The 17,335-nt window shown below is 37.8% G+C and overlaps 1 protein-coding gene across 2 annotated transcripts; it reads right to left on the bottom strand.

Moving 5' to 3' along the window:
- Window positions 1-2,239: 2,239 nt before the first annotated feature.
- Window positions 2,240-16,880, bottom strand: tdrd1 (tudor domain containing 1). Of its 2 annotated transcripts, XM_014007582.1 has the most exons (27): window positions 16,848-16,880; window positions 16,621-16,654; window positions 16,179-16,334; window positions 16,037-16,065; window positions 15,883-15,943; window positions 15,561-15,675; window positions 15,045-15,105; window positions 14,875-14,955; window positions 14,621-14,800; window positions 14,374-14,517; window positions 14,014-14,179; window positions 13,843-13,926; window positions 13,131-13,307; window positions 12,937-13,044; window positions 9,341-9,511; window positions 8,876-9,127; window positions 8,637-8,768; window positions 8,239-8,346; window positions 7,808-7,975; window positions 6,659-6,988; window positions 6,464-6,580; window positions 6,251-6,379; window positions 5,303-5,470; window positions 3,041-3,451; window positions 2,902-2,964; window positions 2,766-2,809; window positions 2,240-2,672 (listed from the first exon to the last, which is right to left on the bottom strand). In XM_014007582.1, the coding sequence occupies exons 1-27, from the start codon at window positions 16,866-16,868 to the stop codon at window positions 2,568-2,570; spliced, it is 3,615 nt and encodes a 1,204-aa protein (XP_013863036.1). In that variant the 5' UTR covers window positions 16,869-16,880; the 3' UTR covers window positions 2,240-2,567. The 2 variants fall into 2 exon arrangements, with proteins under 2 accessions (XP_013863036.1, XP_013863037.1); XM_014007583.1 differs by lacking the exons at window positions 16,621-16,654; window positions 16,848-16,880 and adding an exon at window positions 16,432-16,536.
- Between the last annotated feature and the right edge of the window lie 455 nt (window positions 16,881-17,335).

Raw genomic sequence — 17,335 nt, 5'->3', positions numbered from 1 at the left:
AAGCTGAACATTTAGATATATGATTGGGTAAAATATGCATATTTGATTGCTACATGAAGGGGAAAAGAACAGGACAATAATGACACGTGGATTTAAACCTAACCTATTCTGTAATGTATTCAAAATCATCTTTATGTTATATCATGAATAAATCAATATGTTAACTATATTTTAAAATGTATAGGTATTTTACTGAGACGTGACAATCAGTAAATCTGCAGACTAAGTTGCACAATAAAAATCTTATTGACATAACATTTGCACGGTTAATGAATTTCCAGTCTGGATAATGTTTGTTTAAAAACAGGAAGACAAATCTTTTGTTCCTGGTCTGGGAGTGGAAACGTCCTCCAGGAGCTTTAAACGCAAAGTCAATGTAGAAAACTGCTGTTTTATTGTATCTAAACACGCCACCATGCTTCTCACAGGCCACCTCCGGCCTGTGGGCCATCAGTTGGTAATAACTGAYTTATAGAGAGCAAATTTTTTTCATTATAATTTTTGCATGTCAAAAAATCTGAAGGTTTTTTACATTTTCCGGCTGTCATGATCTGACAAACATGACAAACATGAGGAAAGCAACTCTTAAATGTGTATTTTGCAGTGGTGGGCACAGTTCCCCTAAAGCACTAAAACACTAATAGGAGAACTAATTTCCTGATTAGTGCTTTAGGGCTTTTGCTAATTTTAAAATGCATTAGTGGATTAGCACTTGCTATATTTAAAAGCACTAACTGAGGTCTATAAATGTTAATGTTAACAGCTGAGGGTGAAAGCTGTAGCATTTTGTTCATGTGTGTCACTTATCCAGGTGACACACATGAACCCAAACATGTCAATGATGAGTATTAAAAGATCATGTTGTCTGTTGAAGAATGTTCATGGGTTGACTGGGTTATTTTAGTGCTTTAGAAATGGCTCGCTAAAACTTTTAGTGCATTAGAATTAGGGGACCAATAGTGTTTTAGAGCTAGTGGCACTAATTTTTAGATTAGTTCTGCCCACCACTGGTATTCTGTCTCGTTTGTTAAGAGAAGACACCTGTGGTTTCTACCTGCGGAGCTCAGCCTTTGATGTTTACTAGCACAGGTAACATGAGGTCACGTGAGGCGGGTCAGAGGTCAAGACCCCGACCAGCAAGCTAACACGATTTTATCCTCTATTAAACACTTTAATTATTCTCATAAGGACCACATTAACGCAGTAGCTCGTGACTCGCTAAACCGTTCTACAAACTTGTTTCATTTGTTACCTGTAAGGTAGATTTCTCTCCGCGATGCTGCGTCCGCTGCCAGCAGGTCATCAAAACAAACACACCCCACAAAAAAAATCACTCCATCGCCGGATTAAAAATACCTCCTTCCCTGTTCGGATCCTTGAATTGTTTTGAGGCAGACACAGTTCTGTGTGTGTTTCCGCGGCACTCTGATCAAAAATGAAGAGGATGTTTGCCTCAGAGAGCAGACGACCCCACCTACTCCTTAAACCCCACCTCTGATGTAGCTACCTGTCAGTCTGTCCACGAAATATGACCTCATAAACCTTAAAAATATACATATATGAAATACAGTAACCCTGTTTAGACTAAGAAATTGTACCACTTTCAATAATGCAATTTTGAATTTGATGTTTACAGGTTTGTAAAAAGATGCTTCATAGTGATTAAAAAAAAATGTTCCAGTCTTTCAGATGTTTTGCAAACAATTCTAAATTAACCATTTTTACACTAAAACTGGTACAACTTCTCAGTTTAAACATTTGACATGTTTAATATGTTCCATTATGGACAAAATAAAGGCTTACAAAATTCACCAATCATTGCGTTTTTATATTTTTACAAACCTCAACATTATCATTAGGGTGTATAATCCAGTGTTTTTCAAAGAGGGAGAAAAGGCAAAAATTAATATCTTATGTTTTAAATCACTATAAAATTACATCCCTATAGCTTATTTTCAAATATAATTTATATATTTTAAAGAGTGCTTAAAAGAGATTTGATTTTTATTGTCCAGCTTGAAGTGTGAATAGCTTAAAACATGTTAGTTCATAAAGYTCTTATTCTAATGTATTATTTAATAATGAAAGTGAGAAGAAACATTCTAAAAGTTGATGTTTCTTTACATGTTTTGTAGTGGGGACCTGGGCAGGGAAAAGTTTATAAACCACTGGTATAATCTACATTCATATGTGTAAAAGCCTCACTTCTTTGGGGAAACATAACTGACAAGACAATATATATTTTTAGTTATTTGTGTTTATTCACAATGAACTCAAACACAAATCAAACACTCATCAGGTTGAACATCCCATTCCTGTGGGTGAACAAACAAACAGATGGCTGCAGAGCACACTCACTCATCACTGAGGCTGAGCATGCTCTTTGCTGCTGGCTTTTACAGGAAAACAAGGATAACCTGATTTGGAGAACTATTGAAACCTAAAAGCAAACAAGAATACAACCGCAGAATAAAATTATTAAAGCCTTGAACATAATGCAGCATTTTACAAAAACACAAAACCAATATACATTTGAAACAGGCGGGTTGAACAGTAAGAGTTTTTGTTTAGTGTGTCTTATTTCTCTCCAGCTCCTTGATGAGAATAAACTGCAGCTGCATCTGTTTCATGTGCTCCATCGCTTGTTCCATTAGACGCTCCAGACTGTCGACCTACAAATAGAAGCAGAAAAACAATAAATGCTTTATTTGTAACAAAACGTGTTACATGTTTTACTATCTAACAGAAATGAAAGCAGCCCTGACGTGTTTCTTCAGGTGCTGACAGTTGCAGCTGGAAGTCTGTGGTTCTGAAAATGGAGACAGGAAGAAAATATTTAAAAAAAAATCTTTAAAGAACAATGAAATCAAAGAAACGGTTCTTTTTTTTATGCATACACACCAGTGACATCTGAATTATTTTGGTAGGGTGGCTCCATTTGGTTCACAATCTTCTTCACTGGATCTTAAARGAAAATTGAACAGTACACTTAACACAGTTCATAAACCCAACACACACACACAGTTGTACAACAACTCACCAACAACAGACGCAGTAGAAACAGACTGGACTGTTGGCTCTGGAGCTTTCGTAGACGTTGTGTTATCAACTGGCTTAGTTTTATTTTCCAGCTGATTGTGAGGATCAGGTAGGGTTTTAGGTTGGGGGCAGTCAGGTGCAGCTGCAGCTGCAGCGCTCTCTGAAGTGCTGCTGCCAGTTTTGTCCCTCTTCTGACTGGSATCTGGAAAACAGTTGCTCTTGCRGTGGGTGTGTAATGTATCCAAGATCAAGGTAGCGAGGTTTCCTCCGCCGCTCTCAGTGGGCAACGTGACGGACAGCACGTTAGCAAAGCCGTCAAAGGACTGAGCGGCGGCCAGGACGCCAGTCGTCAGCGCAGCCCGAAACACCTGCTGCACCTCTTCTGGCCAAGCTGCAGGGGAGTGCTCCTTTTCTGTTATTGTAAGAAATTAGGTCATTAGACAGGGCAGCTCAAAACAAAACTATTTTAACCCTCCTGTTGTGTTACGAGTCTGACCTGTTTTATAGTTAAAATTTTTTTTAAATATTTTTTTTCTGCATGAAACTTTTTCTATTTGTTTTAATAGGTATAATTTGCATATAAAATGAAAATGTTCATTTTACATCTTTGCAGCCCCCCGCTTCTACATATTACATAGACAGTGTTCGGGTCAATTTGACCCGGCAGTCAAAATGAAGMGTAAAAAGGGTCAAAAGTGTCTAATACTATTTGTTTCTTTGCAACTGTGAGATATTTCACCTCAAAAACCACACACACACAGGTTTGTTTTTCTATCCTTATTAGGACCGTTCACTGACTTCCTAGCCTGGCCCTTGCCTTCCTACGCAGCTCCGCTCAATTCTAGTTTTCCTTCACTGCTCCGTCTGGGGCTTCTCCCATTGAGATGGATTTCGCTGGCAGATTTTTAGCCGAACCAATCAGAGAACAGAACGTCGATTTTCTGCCCAGTGTCTGCTTGTAGTTTATTTTACCTGGGCCAATCAGCAAACAAAAGGAGGTGTTTTGAATGACGTCGATGTTCTGCGCAGTGTCTGCTAGTTATTTTAGCATACGGCAGTGGAGGAAGTGAATGAAACCAGTCTGTGTTGATAAAGCTTCTAAATTAAAATAAATTTGTCTGACAAAGCAGCAGCTCTCATTTACAGTCGTCTCGTTWGGCTCGGCACTTCTCTCCTCTCAGTAGGGTTGTTTGCAGCACACGCAATTTCCGGTTAGCTTCTTAGCTTAGCCTCCTTCACACCGACATACATCGCAGCCAACTGATCCAATCATTTTAAACTTCAGCAGAGGCCACGCCTCCTGCAAGAAATTGATTCTCTATGCATCAAGTCCAGAAAAAGTGAAGGACAGGGTCTGGTTTAAACCAGGCTACTGACTTCCATTCATTTCCAGTAATTTCTACAGACTAACCCTGACCACCAACCCTAAGGCTAACTTCACAGGTACCTACCTGACCCTAAAACTAACCTAAACTCAATTCACACCTTGGTCCTAAACTCAACCCCCAACCCAAAAATGGAGTTCCACCATATTAGGACCGGTCTTTGGTCCCCATTAGGACTAATGGTCTTGACAAGGTAGGCGTGTATACTGGAAACGGTCCTAAAAAAGGTAACAAAAACAAGTAAGTACACACACGCTGGTAGATATTGGGACAATGTGGCACAAGTGGGTTGAGCAACTTCCACTGCTTTAGGCCCCAATGTCACAGTGGATGAAGGTTTGTGGCATTCAGAAGTTGCTGCTTATTTAGAGACAATAAAGTTTATTTCAATATAAATCTTCATGACTCATTTGTCTTGGTTTTTAATTAGCGGGTCAATTTGACTCAGAACAGAATAGGTGTCAAGTTCAATTATAATCATCACTCCTTAAAAAGGGGGAAAAAAAATCAATAAATAAAAAAATCTAAAAAAAATTGTTTTAATGAATAATCATTGTTTTTTGTGCATATGTTTTTGTATTGGACATAAAAAATGTAACATGCTTTTTTAGGAAAACGAGTGACTTGTCCTCATTGATCCTTTATCTGAAATAAAAAAAACATCAATTCACAAATATTGATTGAAATTGTTAGTAATGGACTTAATAATCAGATATAAAAATGTTTTGTGGGATTGTTTTGGTTTCTGACACTATAGCATGATTAAACATGCCCCAGGTCAAACTGACCCAGGAACATTATTGCTGTTCCTCAGAAACAAACCTAACAGGTGAGTTAAAGGTGAGGATCAGTAATACTTAAAACCTTCACTGCCATACCTGTTAGGGTGCAACGAATAATCTGAAAAGGAAGCTGCAACAGGTGGGCAGGGATGGGCAGGATTCGGGAGAACGGCACAATCTCACTGTTGCCGTAGTCTGCATAGAGGATGCTCATCTCATTCTCACCGACTTCCAGGACTACTGCTCTGTACCAATTCTGATCAGCTGGAAGAAAACAAAAAAAGGAAAATAAGGTTCGAGTCCTAAGTCTCAAATCTTGCTGCAGATCCACCTACGAAACAAATGCCACAAAAAATAAATTAATAAACCTTTGAAGCTACAACCTTTGTCATCTCCAACAGATGATTTCTGAGTTTTTAACCACARCTTTTACAGCATCCAGCTCAAAAATCTCCATTAAAACAGACCCTGTAGTTAGCTGGCTGTGGAATGTACGCCCGACTCGTCTCCTGCCTGTCTGCTGCGTTTAATGCAGCTTCTGCGGGCACCACGCACGGACACACACTCACTGTGTAATTACATCTACTCACAGACGGGAAATTACCAGCTTAGGTGTGCAGAGGCAACAAATGCAGGTGGGTCTTAAGAACAGAGAGCACACGTAAAATAATGGGGAAAATAAGGTGTATTGAAAGTTTATCTGAATTTAACAGCTTGGCATTTGATCAGCTGACCTGTAAACAATCAAGAATGAAAAATATTCTGCCAGGTGTCTTTACTATATGAAAACTAATCCAGCTGTGAATACTTTTTTTTTACAATAATTTTCTTATTAGCATTTATGTATGAATGGCTTTGAAGTGTTTTTTTAATTTCATTTTATTGATCACTTCCTTGTCAAAAGCTGAAAAAGTTGTGTTAATGCTTTTCATCACTTTGTTCTTATATAGACAGCACTGTGTATATTTGAAACAATCATCACAGCACAAGAATGCTTCGTCATGCATTTATGATGCATCAACATTTACAGTAGTTTTTCCTCACCAGAGAACTGAGCACAACAGGCAGCACCAGGAGCAGGTTTGGTGTTTACAGCTGCAGATAAAGTGTTCTGTTTGTCGCAGCAAAAGACAGCCAGCTCCATCATCACCTCCTGCAGCTTCTGCTGATCCACTTTAAAACACAAAAACATTTAATGAAAGTCCTGAAACTTTTCAAAGCTACAGTATGTGAAAAGTGAGCAGCTGGTGTTCTCACCTTGAGCGGGGCCGAACAGGTAAAAGAGGGAAGGACTAATGGCCGCTGCAACGTAAGGCTGAAAGGTCTCTTTGAGTGGCAGCTCCAGTGTTTTCCAATCCACTGGAAAAGATGCGGCTGAAAACAAAGATTACGATATTTTTAAATGAGCGTGCATTTATTATTTTCTTTGTGAAGCCCWATGACCTAGCTCACCTTCTGATGTCTGCCCTTCCCTTGTTTTCTCCGTAGAACCGGCTTCTGTCTGACTACAGGTTTGATCTCTGCCCTCATTCTGCTTTACAGCCTCTTGCTTTGTTATGGAGCTCATTTTTTCTGGCGGCTCTTCAGAAGTTTCTCCAGAAGCTTTAGCGAGCAGCTCAGCAATCAGGGAAGCTGCCACGTTCTTGCCACTGCTGTGGAGCTCCACGCCGTAGCCCTGCTCTGTGACCGTGAGGACGCGTGCGTTGAGCTGTTGGCCATCCAACAGAGCCTGGAACCACAGGATGGCCTCGCWGCTCCACTCTGATCCAAAGGGCTCCACACCTGATTCAACACATGCACAATCTGACTGAAACTTTATAAAATGAATATATTTTWTAAGTGATGATTTAATGGTCCACTCATTAAAAAGTTAAACATTACGCTGAGTTTATACAGAACCAGTGAAAAAAATATGTTGAAAGGGTTATTGGTTTGTGCTTGAGTAAATCTATTTTTCTCAATACTGCAATGGAGCTGAGCTTTTGCAAAGATTTATTTTCCTCATTGCTTGTCTCAGTAAATATTTTTAAAGTGCCTGTGACATCAACATTTTTCTAATAATAYAAATGCACTTTTGAAAAGTTAACACTGAGAACATATTACAAAATAATTTTCATGMTGCTGAGATGAACAATTGAGATATTTGCATGTGAAGTAACAGGAAGTGATGTCAAAGGGGAATGTCTGCAAAAAAACAGAGCTGAGCTAAAATGCTCAACAGCCCAGACTGTGGAGAGGAATCTGATGTTTTAGATTATTTTCAGTCGCCATCAGACAGAAACAAAAAAAGTCAGAGTTCAAATAATGTTTTTTCAATAAACAAAGACCAGGGAGTTCTTTTTCTTAAAGGAGTTCCCCTTTGATGTCACTTCCTGTGTCCCTTTTGCCGAGCCAAGTTCAAAAGAAAATAGGCCAGTTGTGTGTCTAAATGGGTAAAATAATGCAAAGTTTCTTAAATAAAATGAGTTTTCTTTGACTTTTTGTATCTGGAGGATAAGCGTGTCACGGGCACTTTAAGATCTAATTAAAAAAACAAGTCTCAATTTTGTATATACTGAAAACCCATSAGACTGTCTGATAGTTGTTAGTCTGACAGATTACCTGCCAGCCAGCAGCAAACTGCCTGGAAAGGATGTGTCAGGAGTTTGGGTGTAATTGGCCGCAGGTGACAATTTTCCACGGTCATGCTGTAACCGTAGTCCACAAAGTTTACTGCAGATCTGCCATCGGAGAGTCCCTGTACCATGACCCGGCACCATGCTCCATCACCTGGGAGGAACACAAACAGGGCTTTCTAAAACACTCAAAACACTGACAGAGAAAAAAAGAAAAGGAATCTGGAAACGATCACTACGTGAAACACACTGAGTTAGAGTTACTGCCATTTCACAAATTAATTTGACATTTTATTATTTTCACGACCAAATAATGATTAAGTTTAATTCATTTATAAAGGTTTTTGTCAAGTTTTCACAGAATTGCTGTGTTGTCAATATTTTTTTTAACACAAATAATTTGGAATACGGTCTCACCAGGAAACACTGCACAGCAAGGTTCTCCCAATTTGGGTACGAAAGGGGAGACATGAGCCTCACAATGCTGCTTCAACTGAGCCCTCAGTTCTTTTAGACTCTGTTGCTCTGAGAAAGAAAATATAWAATAGTTATGACAATTCAGCTTTCACTTCTTATACATTTACTGCAAAATAAAACCTCTGCTATTTAAGCATTCTTTAAAGTTGTGACAAGGCATGCAGCTGTCTAAAAAAATATAAAAAGCCTGCAAATGCAGGGACAATTAGCCTACTTTTCTTATGAGGAAAATAAAAACAGTAAGTCAGTGAATTTATTAGGAGTGCTTCTAAAGGCGCCTCTCAGTCAATGTTAAGTACAACCTTTTGTCAAAAAAGTCAATATAAAAACAACAAAACCTGTGGGACTGCTGAGGCGGCAGTAAAACTTCCCAGGGCTTTCTAYAAGACTGGCAACCAGCGCCACCGTCTGGCCATCAGTGGGGAGTTCAGCAACTGACCAAACCAGTTGCTCAGGCACAGGGGGTGATGCTGAGGGGGAGATTTGAAACAAAACAATGTATCACACAGATGTACACCACTAGTTTCTGTATTATAAGAATTTGMTAATGATCTAAAGCAGCAGCTTCAGGCACCACCTTGTTCTGCAGCAGCTGTGTCCTCAGCTTGCAGGTGAGCACTGGATGCAACAGGAGCAGGTGTAGCATAACCTGCAGTGATCAGCAGCTCGGCCATATTGACCAACGGATCACTGGCCTCGTCAATCAGCTCCACCAGGAACTTGCCCTCGTGTGCTCCCAGGATTTTGCAGTGCAGGATTCTGTTCGACAGGTGGCGCTGAAGAGTCAGAAGGCAGTCCTTCAACCAGCTCTCCTCCAAAGGCTGCACTCCTTTAAGTAAAAACAAAATCTCTCAGCGATGCTGTGTCCGCTGCCAGCAGGTCATCAAAACAAAGGCAAACTCTAAATTTATAATGATATTGATTATTATGGTGATGAATTAGGAATTCACCTAGAAAACTTGGACACCATAAATGCAAAAAAAAGTTTGAGGAATTAAGCCGTCAATATAAAAATGAGATGTTTTTCAATCTGGATAAATACCTGCTAGACCACAGGGAATAGCCTGCACTGGAAGGGCCAGGAGTGAGGTGCTAATAGGTCGCAGATAGTTTAAATCCACCTCTTCTGAGTTGCCAAAATCAATGTAGCCGACACAGATGCGCTTCTCTGATGGATAAGCCAATACTTTAGCCCTATACCACTGTTTGTCCTCTGAAATAAAAAAGAAAGATTCATTGAACTCAAACATATTAGCAAGCAGGAGAAAATTCTGAATAGTGGAAATAGTTACATAAAGGAGATAAACTTTGTGAAATACCTGTAAGGTTTTAGTTTAAAATGATTTGGACATTTTTAAATATTCACTTGTGTCTTACGTGAACATTGTTCTGTAWAGGTCTGCTTCTAACAATTAATTTAGTAATCAAGTATCTATCAATTATTCTGTTGATTAATCGAGTAATCAGATTTTTTTTAAATTTTCAGGTTCTGCAGTAACTACTTAAGCTTATTTTATGACTACAATGATATATTATTTAATAATTATTAAATATGGTGATGAGGCAATCTACACTTGCTGCAATTAAAGTAAAATTACTATACCAGCTGAGTTTGATTTATGCATTTTAAGCTACAACTGCTTGCATTTATGTGTGAGGTTTGAGGGTGCATTCATTAAAAGCACTCTGTCACTGAATCATTTTTAACCATGACAGAAAAATCTAAATGCTGTAAATTTATTTTTATGGGTGGAAAACTGAATGTGATCTTTTATGTTAGAAATTGTGAAAGTAAAATAGGTAATGCAATAGCTTGAGGTTTGCACTCAGTCTCATAGAGCTCACTTGTTATTGTTAATAGTAAAACTTAATTTATATTTTTATTAAGACTATATTATTATGTTGGTGAGGTGTTCATAGTTCACATTTTAGCAAATAAAACATTTAGTCTTGGCTGCTTAGCTATAAACAAATATGACAGTGTGAATAAATTAAGGGTATTGACAGGTTTCAAATCCATTAAAATGCAGCAGCTCAAATCCTAACTAWAGCATACACTGAACTTAGTTGTCTGTTCGATTTAATTGTAAAAGTTTCCAGACTATTGGTAATTTCTGTCRTTTTCTAGGGTGATTTGTTTTGGGACACTTCATCTCCTTCCACTGCCAAAAACAGCACTTCACATACATGAGTCAACAAAGTAGCTGYTAGCGTAAGTGCTAACGTAGCRTTGTGTMACACTGTACACTGATCTAAACAGTCAGAGTTCGACAAATCCTATTGCCCGACTGCCCGGGGCAGGTAAAACCCATTGTCGGGCAGGTGGGTGTGTCCCAATGCCTGCTCGATCGGGCAGGTAAACAATTTATTTCATTTTTTATAGGGCCATTTAATCGAAATATTCTGAAAATAAATGAAGAAATACGGCGTTTTAAAACACGTAAAGAGAGAATAGTCAAAATGTCCCCCTCCCGCTGTAGAAAAGTTACATCTTGCTGTCGTGTCGCAGGATCCCAAGTTCCTCCTTCCTTCCTGCTGCACGTCGCACAGAGAGGAGGTGTAACAACCGTAGCTTTTTTCACACCCATGTTTTCAGAGGAAAAAAAATGTTTTATGTATTGTTATCCACAGAGATGAAAAAAATATGTGGACGTTCGTTCAGTCATAAATCCATCTAGCTAATGTCGGCTTCTGCTCTGATGAAGATGAGAGAGGAGCAGCAGTGGGTCAGAAGCTCATTTGTATGGCAGGCTGATCTATCATTTATTTGGCTTCACCACACTTATATTCTAGTTATCTGAAATTATTTTATGACTAAATTAGACATATTAGTTACTTAGGATAAAATAATAAAATGTTTTCTTTTATTTACCTTTTTTTTAATTTGGAGAACTTTCCAGCTTGAGCTTGTTTGTTGAAGTTGATTTTTGAAAATAAGGGGCAAATATGATAAAACAAAATTTTTTTTTACTTCACTCTGCATCCTTTTACTTCAGGGTATGATTTACTTTGTTTTTTTAATGCTGTACATAGATGGTTTTGTTTTTATGAACGAAAGAAAGAAACAAATAAACAGACATCTCTTACTATATTTTGACAATTCAAAATACCTATTTAAGATATCTCTAATTATATTCTGACTTGTATAAATAACATTAGATTTATCATCATGTTGTAGGGAGACTCCAGTTCAAGATATCTTTGAAAATAAGGGGCAAATATGATAAAAAGTGTTTTTACTTCACTCTGCACCCTTTTACTTCAGGGTATGATTTACTTTGGGTTTTTTAATGCTGTACATAGATGGTTTTGTTTTTATGAATGAAAGAAACAAATAAACAGACATCTCTTAATATATTTTGACAATTCAAAATACCTATTTAAGATCTCTCTAATTATATTCTGACTTGTATAAATAACATTAGATTTATCATCATGTTGTAKGGAGACTCCAGTTCAAGATATCTTAAGTGTGAGATTCACTAGATAAGATTTAATTAAGGCAAATTTCAGACTTTTTCATGTTCTGTAAATTGTATTTAAAACAAAGCTGCTGCTGTTGATCATTCTGTTTTCATAAACCCCGCCCCCAAGGCCAATACTGTAGGGAAACACTTTTTTGAAGATGTTCTTGATAAAACAATTGACTGTTTGTAACTCAGTCTAAAATGTTTGCATCTGTTTAATCAGATGTCATATATTATGTATATACCTCTGTATAACCTTGTTAATATTTTTGTAGTACAAAGTACAGTACACATTTTTCTTATTTTATCAAAATTTGAACATTTTTGTTTCGGGCAGGTAACATTTGTTGTAAAAAAAAAATCTTGTCAAACCCTGTTTTCTGGATTTGACAAGTCCTGGATGATTGATGAAGTTTTTCAGTTCCTCCTGCTAGGGTTGGGCAATATTGGAAAATAAATTAATCATGATTAATTGTGGTATTTAGCCGATAACGATTAATTTGACGAATAATCCCCCGGGGTCCCTGGACAGCCTTATGTCCTGGTCACATGACTAATTTATAGGGAATTTGTGTCAAAATTACAGACTTCAGGCTATACATCAATCTTTAAATTGTGTTGATAGATAAATAAATTACACAACTTTTTTAAATGTTTGTTATATTTGTAGAGACGAGCACCAAGCGCTTAGTCTGCTGGGTGGCATTAATCGTATTTATCGTCAAGTGCCAAAAAATAATCGATTAATGTTTTTCAGATGATTAACTGCACACGATACGATTATGCCCAACCCTACCTCCTGCCTCTTCTAACAACTGTGGCTTTAAATGTTTCTGCATTCATGTTGTTTGTCAGTGAAAACAGTTTAGTGTCATTTTTCTCTTTGAGCCTCAAACTAAATGAAAAGTAGAGTTCTGATCTGGAGCCTCCATGAGTCCCATTCATAYGTTCCTTCATTCAGAACATTTTCATCTTCCTTACCCTTTCTGTCTGACTTTACTCCAGGTTTCCAGTTGTGAAGCTGCAGTCTGCCCTCACCATCCATCTCTTCTTCACTCTCCATCGTCCCGTTTTCAGAACCTCCACAGATTNTAAATGGACTGAGCAGTAAAGTAAAAGACAGCTGATTTAAAGTGAGGTGATGTTTGAGGTGTGTACAGAGGAATTATACCTGAGAACATGGCACAGCAAACTGTTCCAGGAGCAGGTCTGAAGTTCTGTGGGATCAAAACCTCAGAGCAGTGTTGCCTCAGCTTCAACTGCAAATCCTGGATGGCTCCTGCAAATTAACATTTCAACCGAGGTGAAAGCACGCATTGAGGTGGAGACATTTTGTTTGCTTTATTGACATGAAACGAGACTAACCAGCGTTTTCCACCTTCTGCACAATAATGTTGTTTGGTGATTGGAAGTGGGTGACCACAACAGAAAACTGGTCTCCTATGGACTCTGCAAGTGGCTCTGGAGGTTGAGCCCATTTATTGTCATCTTTCCCATCAGAAAGACTCCTGAAGTTTTCCAAGGATGCGGTTAACATGGCACCTAAGTTAAATAAGAAAATAAAACAAGTTAGAAAAACTGTATTCATCAGTTTTTATTAAATTTTCTCCAACAAGTACAGGTGTAGCTAAAWTATGACTAAAAGGGGAGTTCAATTCAGCGGTTTCATTATTGCATAGGTTTGTAAAACACTTGAACTTCATTCGTTTTAGGAATACTGCAGACAGATTTACATCTAAGATGACGTCTACATGAGAATTAATCAATTTTAAGATGTTATCCAGACGCACATAAGTATGGATCCAGGGCAGGAAAAAGGCAGAATGTGGTACCAAGTCCAAATTGCAGCAACGTCTCTGAAGTGCCACATTTGTATAAATTAAACACTCTGATTAAACGCCAGAAGACTTATTGTTGTAATTACGCAGAAAATATTTACATGAGACTAAAGATGTGTATGCACAACAATTATCTTTTAAATTTACACTGACATATTTAATGTGGCAGCTTTAATACAGTGACCTAACAAGGTAATCATCACTGTGACCTGTTAAAATATTTAAGAATAAGTTCTTACATATATCTTGTTCTGTAGGTGCCGCGCAGACACTTTCTTTTTGTGCATACCCTTCCTGAATTAGAAATGTGCTCAGCTTATTTCCTGAAAACGCACACAAAAAAAGATGAAAGGCTTTTAACTTGTATAAATCCTCAGTATATTGAATGTATTCATTTCCATGTAACTAACCCAAGGAAAGCAGGATATCCACCACATGGACACGGCCTTTCTCCAGTGTTTCCAAAAGGTGAACAGTCACCATCTTGCCTGCCAGCATCTGTTTAATTGTCAGGCAGCACTCGCCCGACCAATCGTTTAACACCGGCACCACGCCAGCAATACGGCACTCCATTGCCTGCCAGTAATAAAGACATGAGCTGCTAATATTATACTGCCAGCTGCAAGTTGGGTGGCTGTTAAATTGTTAACAGTTTTAGGGAAAAGCTGAYGTCGACACCATTTGTGTACACAAATTATTAAAAAATAAATGCTATATAAGAAGCTTAAACAAATAAGAATAACTACAATTACAAGTGAATATGAACTTACACAGGGAGGAAATGGTTGTGTATTAGCAGGCAGAGGTCTCATCCTGTCCACTGGGACACTCTCTTCGTTGCCAAAGTCTATGTAAAGGATACTGGCCACCTTCTGGTCAGCAGACAGAGTCTGGACGAGGCCTCTGTACCAGTTCTAAACATCGAGAGTGAAAACAAGTGATAAGTAGGTAAAAAAATCACCCAAACCACTTTCTAAAGTGTGTCYCTTCCAACTGCTTTGGGGAACTGATACTCACCATATCACAAGAAAACTGGACYGCGCAAACCTCACCAACACAGGGCACATAAGGTGTCCTTGGGGGGTCACTGCAAGCTTTCTGAAGTTCTGTGCTTATGCACTGCAGAGCTTCCATCACCTCAGGACTTTGGRCAAGGAGGTAAATCCTACCTGGGCTGTACAACTCAAGAACACACGCCTAAAAAAGGTGCAACAAACAAATATTTGTTTATTAGTTTGAGCTATTTTAATCTCAGCTGTTTTTTTTAATACCTGTATATCTGTGTCACTGATGACTTTAGTGATATCCAAGTCGTTTAGATAGACCCTCATACAGTTGAATGAATCACTGGGCTTTAATGATATAAAAAATAAAGACCACAGTTCTTTTGAAATACTTTTATAAAGGCRAAAGGTTTGGTGGGATATTTATAGGGAATTACCTTCATTTCTGCCATATTGTCTGCTGCATTTGCAAAAGATGTGCTTTCCTTTGGGTTCGCTCTACAGAAAAAATAAATAAATAAACATTTAACAGAAGGGTCATTTTATTTAATTTATTGATTTAATTGCTTTCTGTAGATGTTTCAGCGCCTGTCAAATTTCAGGCCTCAGTCAAAAAGGAGGTCAGGGGGTTATGTTAGTTTGGCAGGGTGGGGGTAACACCAGAGGGTGAACTGAGGTGTTTTTTCTATGAATCTGACAGTCTTTTGCTGCAAAACATTTATGACGTACGTTTAAAAAAATATTTCAAAATGCTGTGCACAATTTGACATAAACTGAAACAGTCTCAGAAGACAACTTAAATCAGTCATGTGACTAGGACCTGCCAGCTCCTCCAGGGACTGTAACCGTCATATTAATCGTTATCAGCTGAATACCGCAATTAATCGTGATTTTTTTTTTTTTTTTTGCCAATATCACCCAACTGTACTAAGAGACATTCAGGAAAATATTACTTTTCAGATTCTGGATCAATGAGCTTGCAGATGTGTCTATGTGCTTTCCAGTCCTCTGTCTGACACACCACAGAGCAATACGGTATCTTCTTGCAGCGCTTGCAACGAAAATTTCCTGTAAGTGAAATACTAATATTAAACTTTTCAAAAACGTTTAATAAAACATACAAAAACAGGGCTATCATACAAAGTTATTCATCTTCAGATAAAATCCAGAAGCAACTGTAAAATGCATATACTGTAATGTAGTTGCACCTAGTCACTAGTGCAACCACAAAACTTAGTAGTGAGTTTTAGGCTAAAACTGAGCCTCTAAAATTACCTTGCTGGCCACAGTATTTGCAAAGGTGTACAGTAAGAGCTAATGGGGATTGTCCTGGCACCTGAGAGGACGAAAAATATATATTTACATAAAAAAAAACAAGTTTAAACTTCAATGGAATACAATAAAAACACCATGTAGGTTTGATACATACTGGGGATGCATGCATGCCAGCAAATGAACCTAAAAGGGAAATAAAACATATGGTCATAAAGTTTGGTATTTTATCCATGCATACAGTGTGTTACTGGTTTAAAAAAAGGCAAACCAGACGCAGTTATACTTGACAAATCTACCGTTTCCAACGCCGCCTAAAGCGGGAGGTATGGGTGGATTAACGGTGGTTAGCCTTAACCGCGGTGGTATGGAGGCGTTAGCTCCGGGGGTCGATGAAGGCTTCCTCAAGGGCCGGTTGGGTCGCACCGACATCGGTGAAAACGGCAGGTTCATGTCTATAGTTTCAAAACAAAATTATTTAAAATCATTATAGTTGAACACACGACGGGAGTTGAGAATAAATGCAACATTTTTTATGCCTGTACAACACACCAGCTAGCATCGATTAGCTAGCTTTTGATGGTAAACCTATCGTTAAAATTAGCCGTTCTGCTAAAAGAAGTCCTAAATACGTGATACACGACAAAACATTCGCCAACTGTCTTTAAAAGTCTAATATTACAACAAATAACCAAATGCATATACATATTTATTCAGATTTAAATACAGTCATAGTCCTACCTGCACGCACGTGTTGATTGTCGAGGAGAAATGGCTGCGCATGCGCAGTTGCGCCACAAGTGTTCAAAAACAGAAATGATTAAACAAAACAGGATCCATCGTTAAAGGAATGAATGATTCTCTTATAAACTGATGAAATTATTTTTATACACAGAATAAAATAATTAAAACATGGATTTTTTTTAAAAGTCCTTTCTGCTTTTGGAAAGTTTAGTTAATGGTCTTACTGTTTTATGCACTCCATCCATTCTTATATTTTCCTGTTTTGATCAAAGAAAAGTCATTTTTAGAAAAAGTTGAAGTACTGAAAGTTGTTTATTTAAATTCATGCATGTTTTCTTTCATGAAAAAATGTCTTTATGTCTTCTTTTACTTGTTTACCTTCTTCTGAGTTATAACTATGAGTGTTAATAAGCCGCATATTTTGATCTAATATTAATTATTGATTGTTGATATAGTTACCACACAATATACAGCTTTGGTTATTCAACTTAAAGCTTCACTTAAAACTTTAAAATAATCTTATGTTGTTTTGTAGTAAAACATAACATTCTGTAAATAAACTTTGGTATCACACAATAATTCATATATATGTTTAATTTCACATAGTAAAAATATTGGAAACTGTTTCAGTAACACTATCAAAAAAATGCAGGTTTTATCTAAATTGTCTCTATAGGTGGCCTTACCTGTTTGTGACGTCATACGACAGTCT

Source organism: Austrofundulus limnaeus, unplaced genomic scaffold (genome assembly GCF_001266775.1).
Source record: "Austrofundulus limnaeus strain Quisiro unplaced genomic scaffold, Austrofundulus_limnaeus-1.0 Scaffold43, whole genome shotgun sequence".
In the NCBI taxonomy this organism is placed as follows: Eukaryota; Metazoa; Chordata; class Actinopteri; order Cyprinodontiformes; family Rivulidae; genus Austrofundulus; species Austrofundulus limnaeus.
Note: the sequence above shows the minus strand (reverse complement) of the source record. Positions and strands in the feature narration are given on the sequence as shown.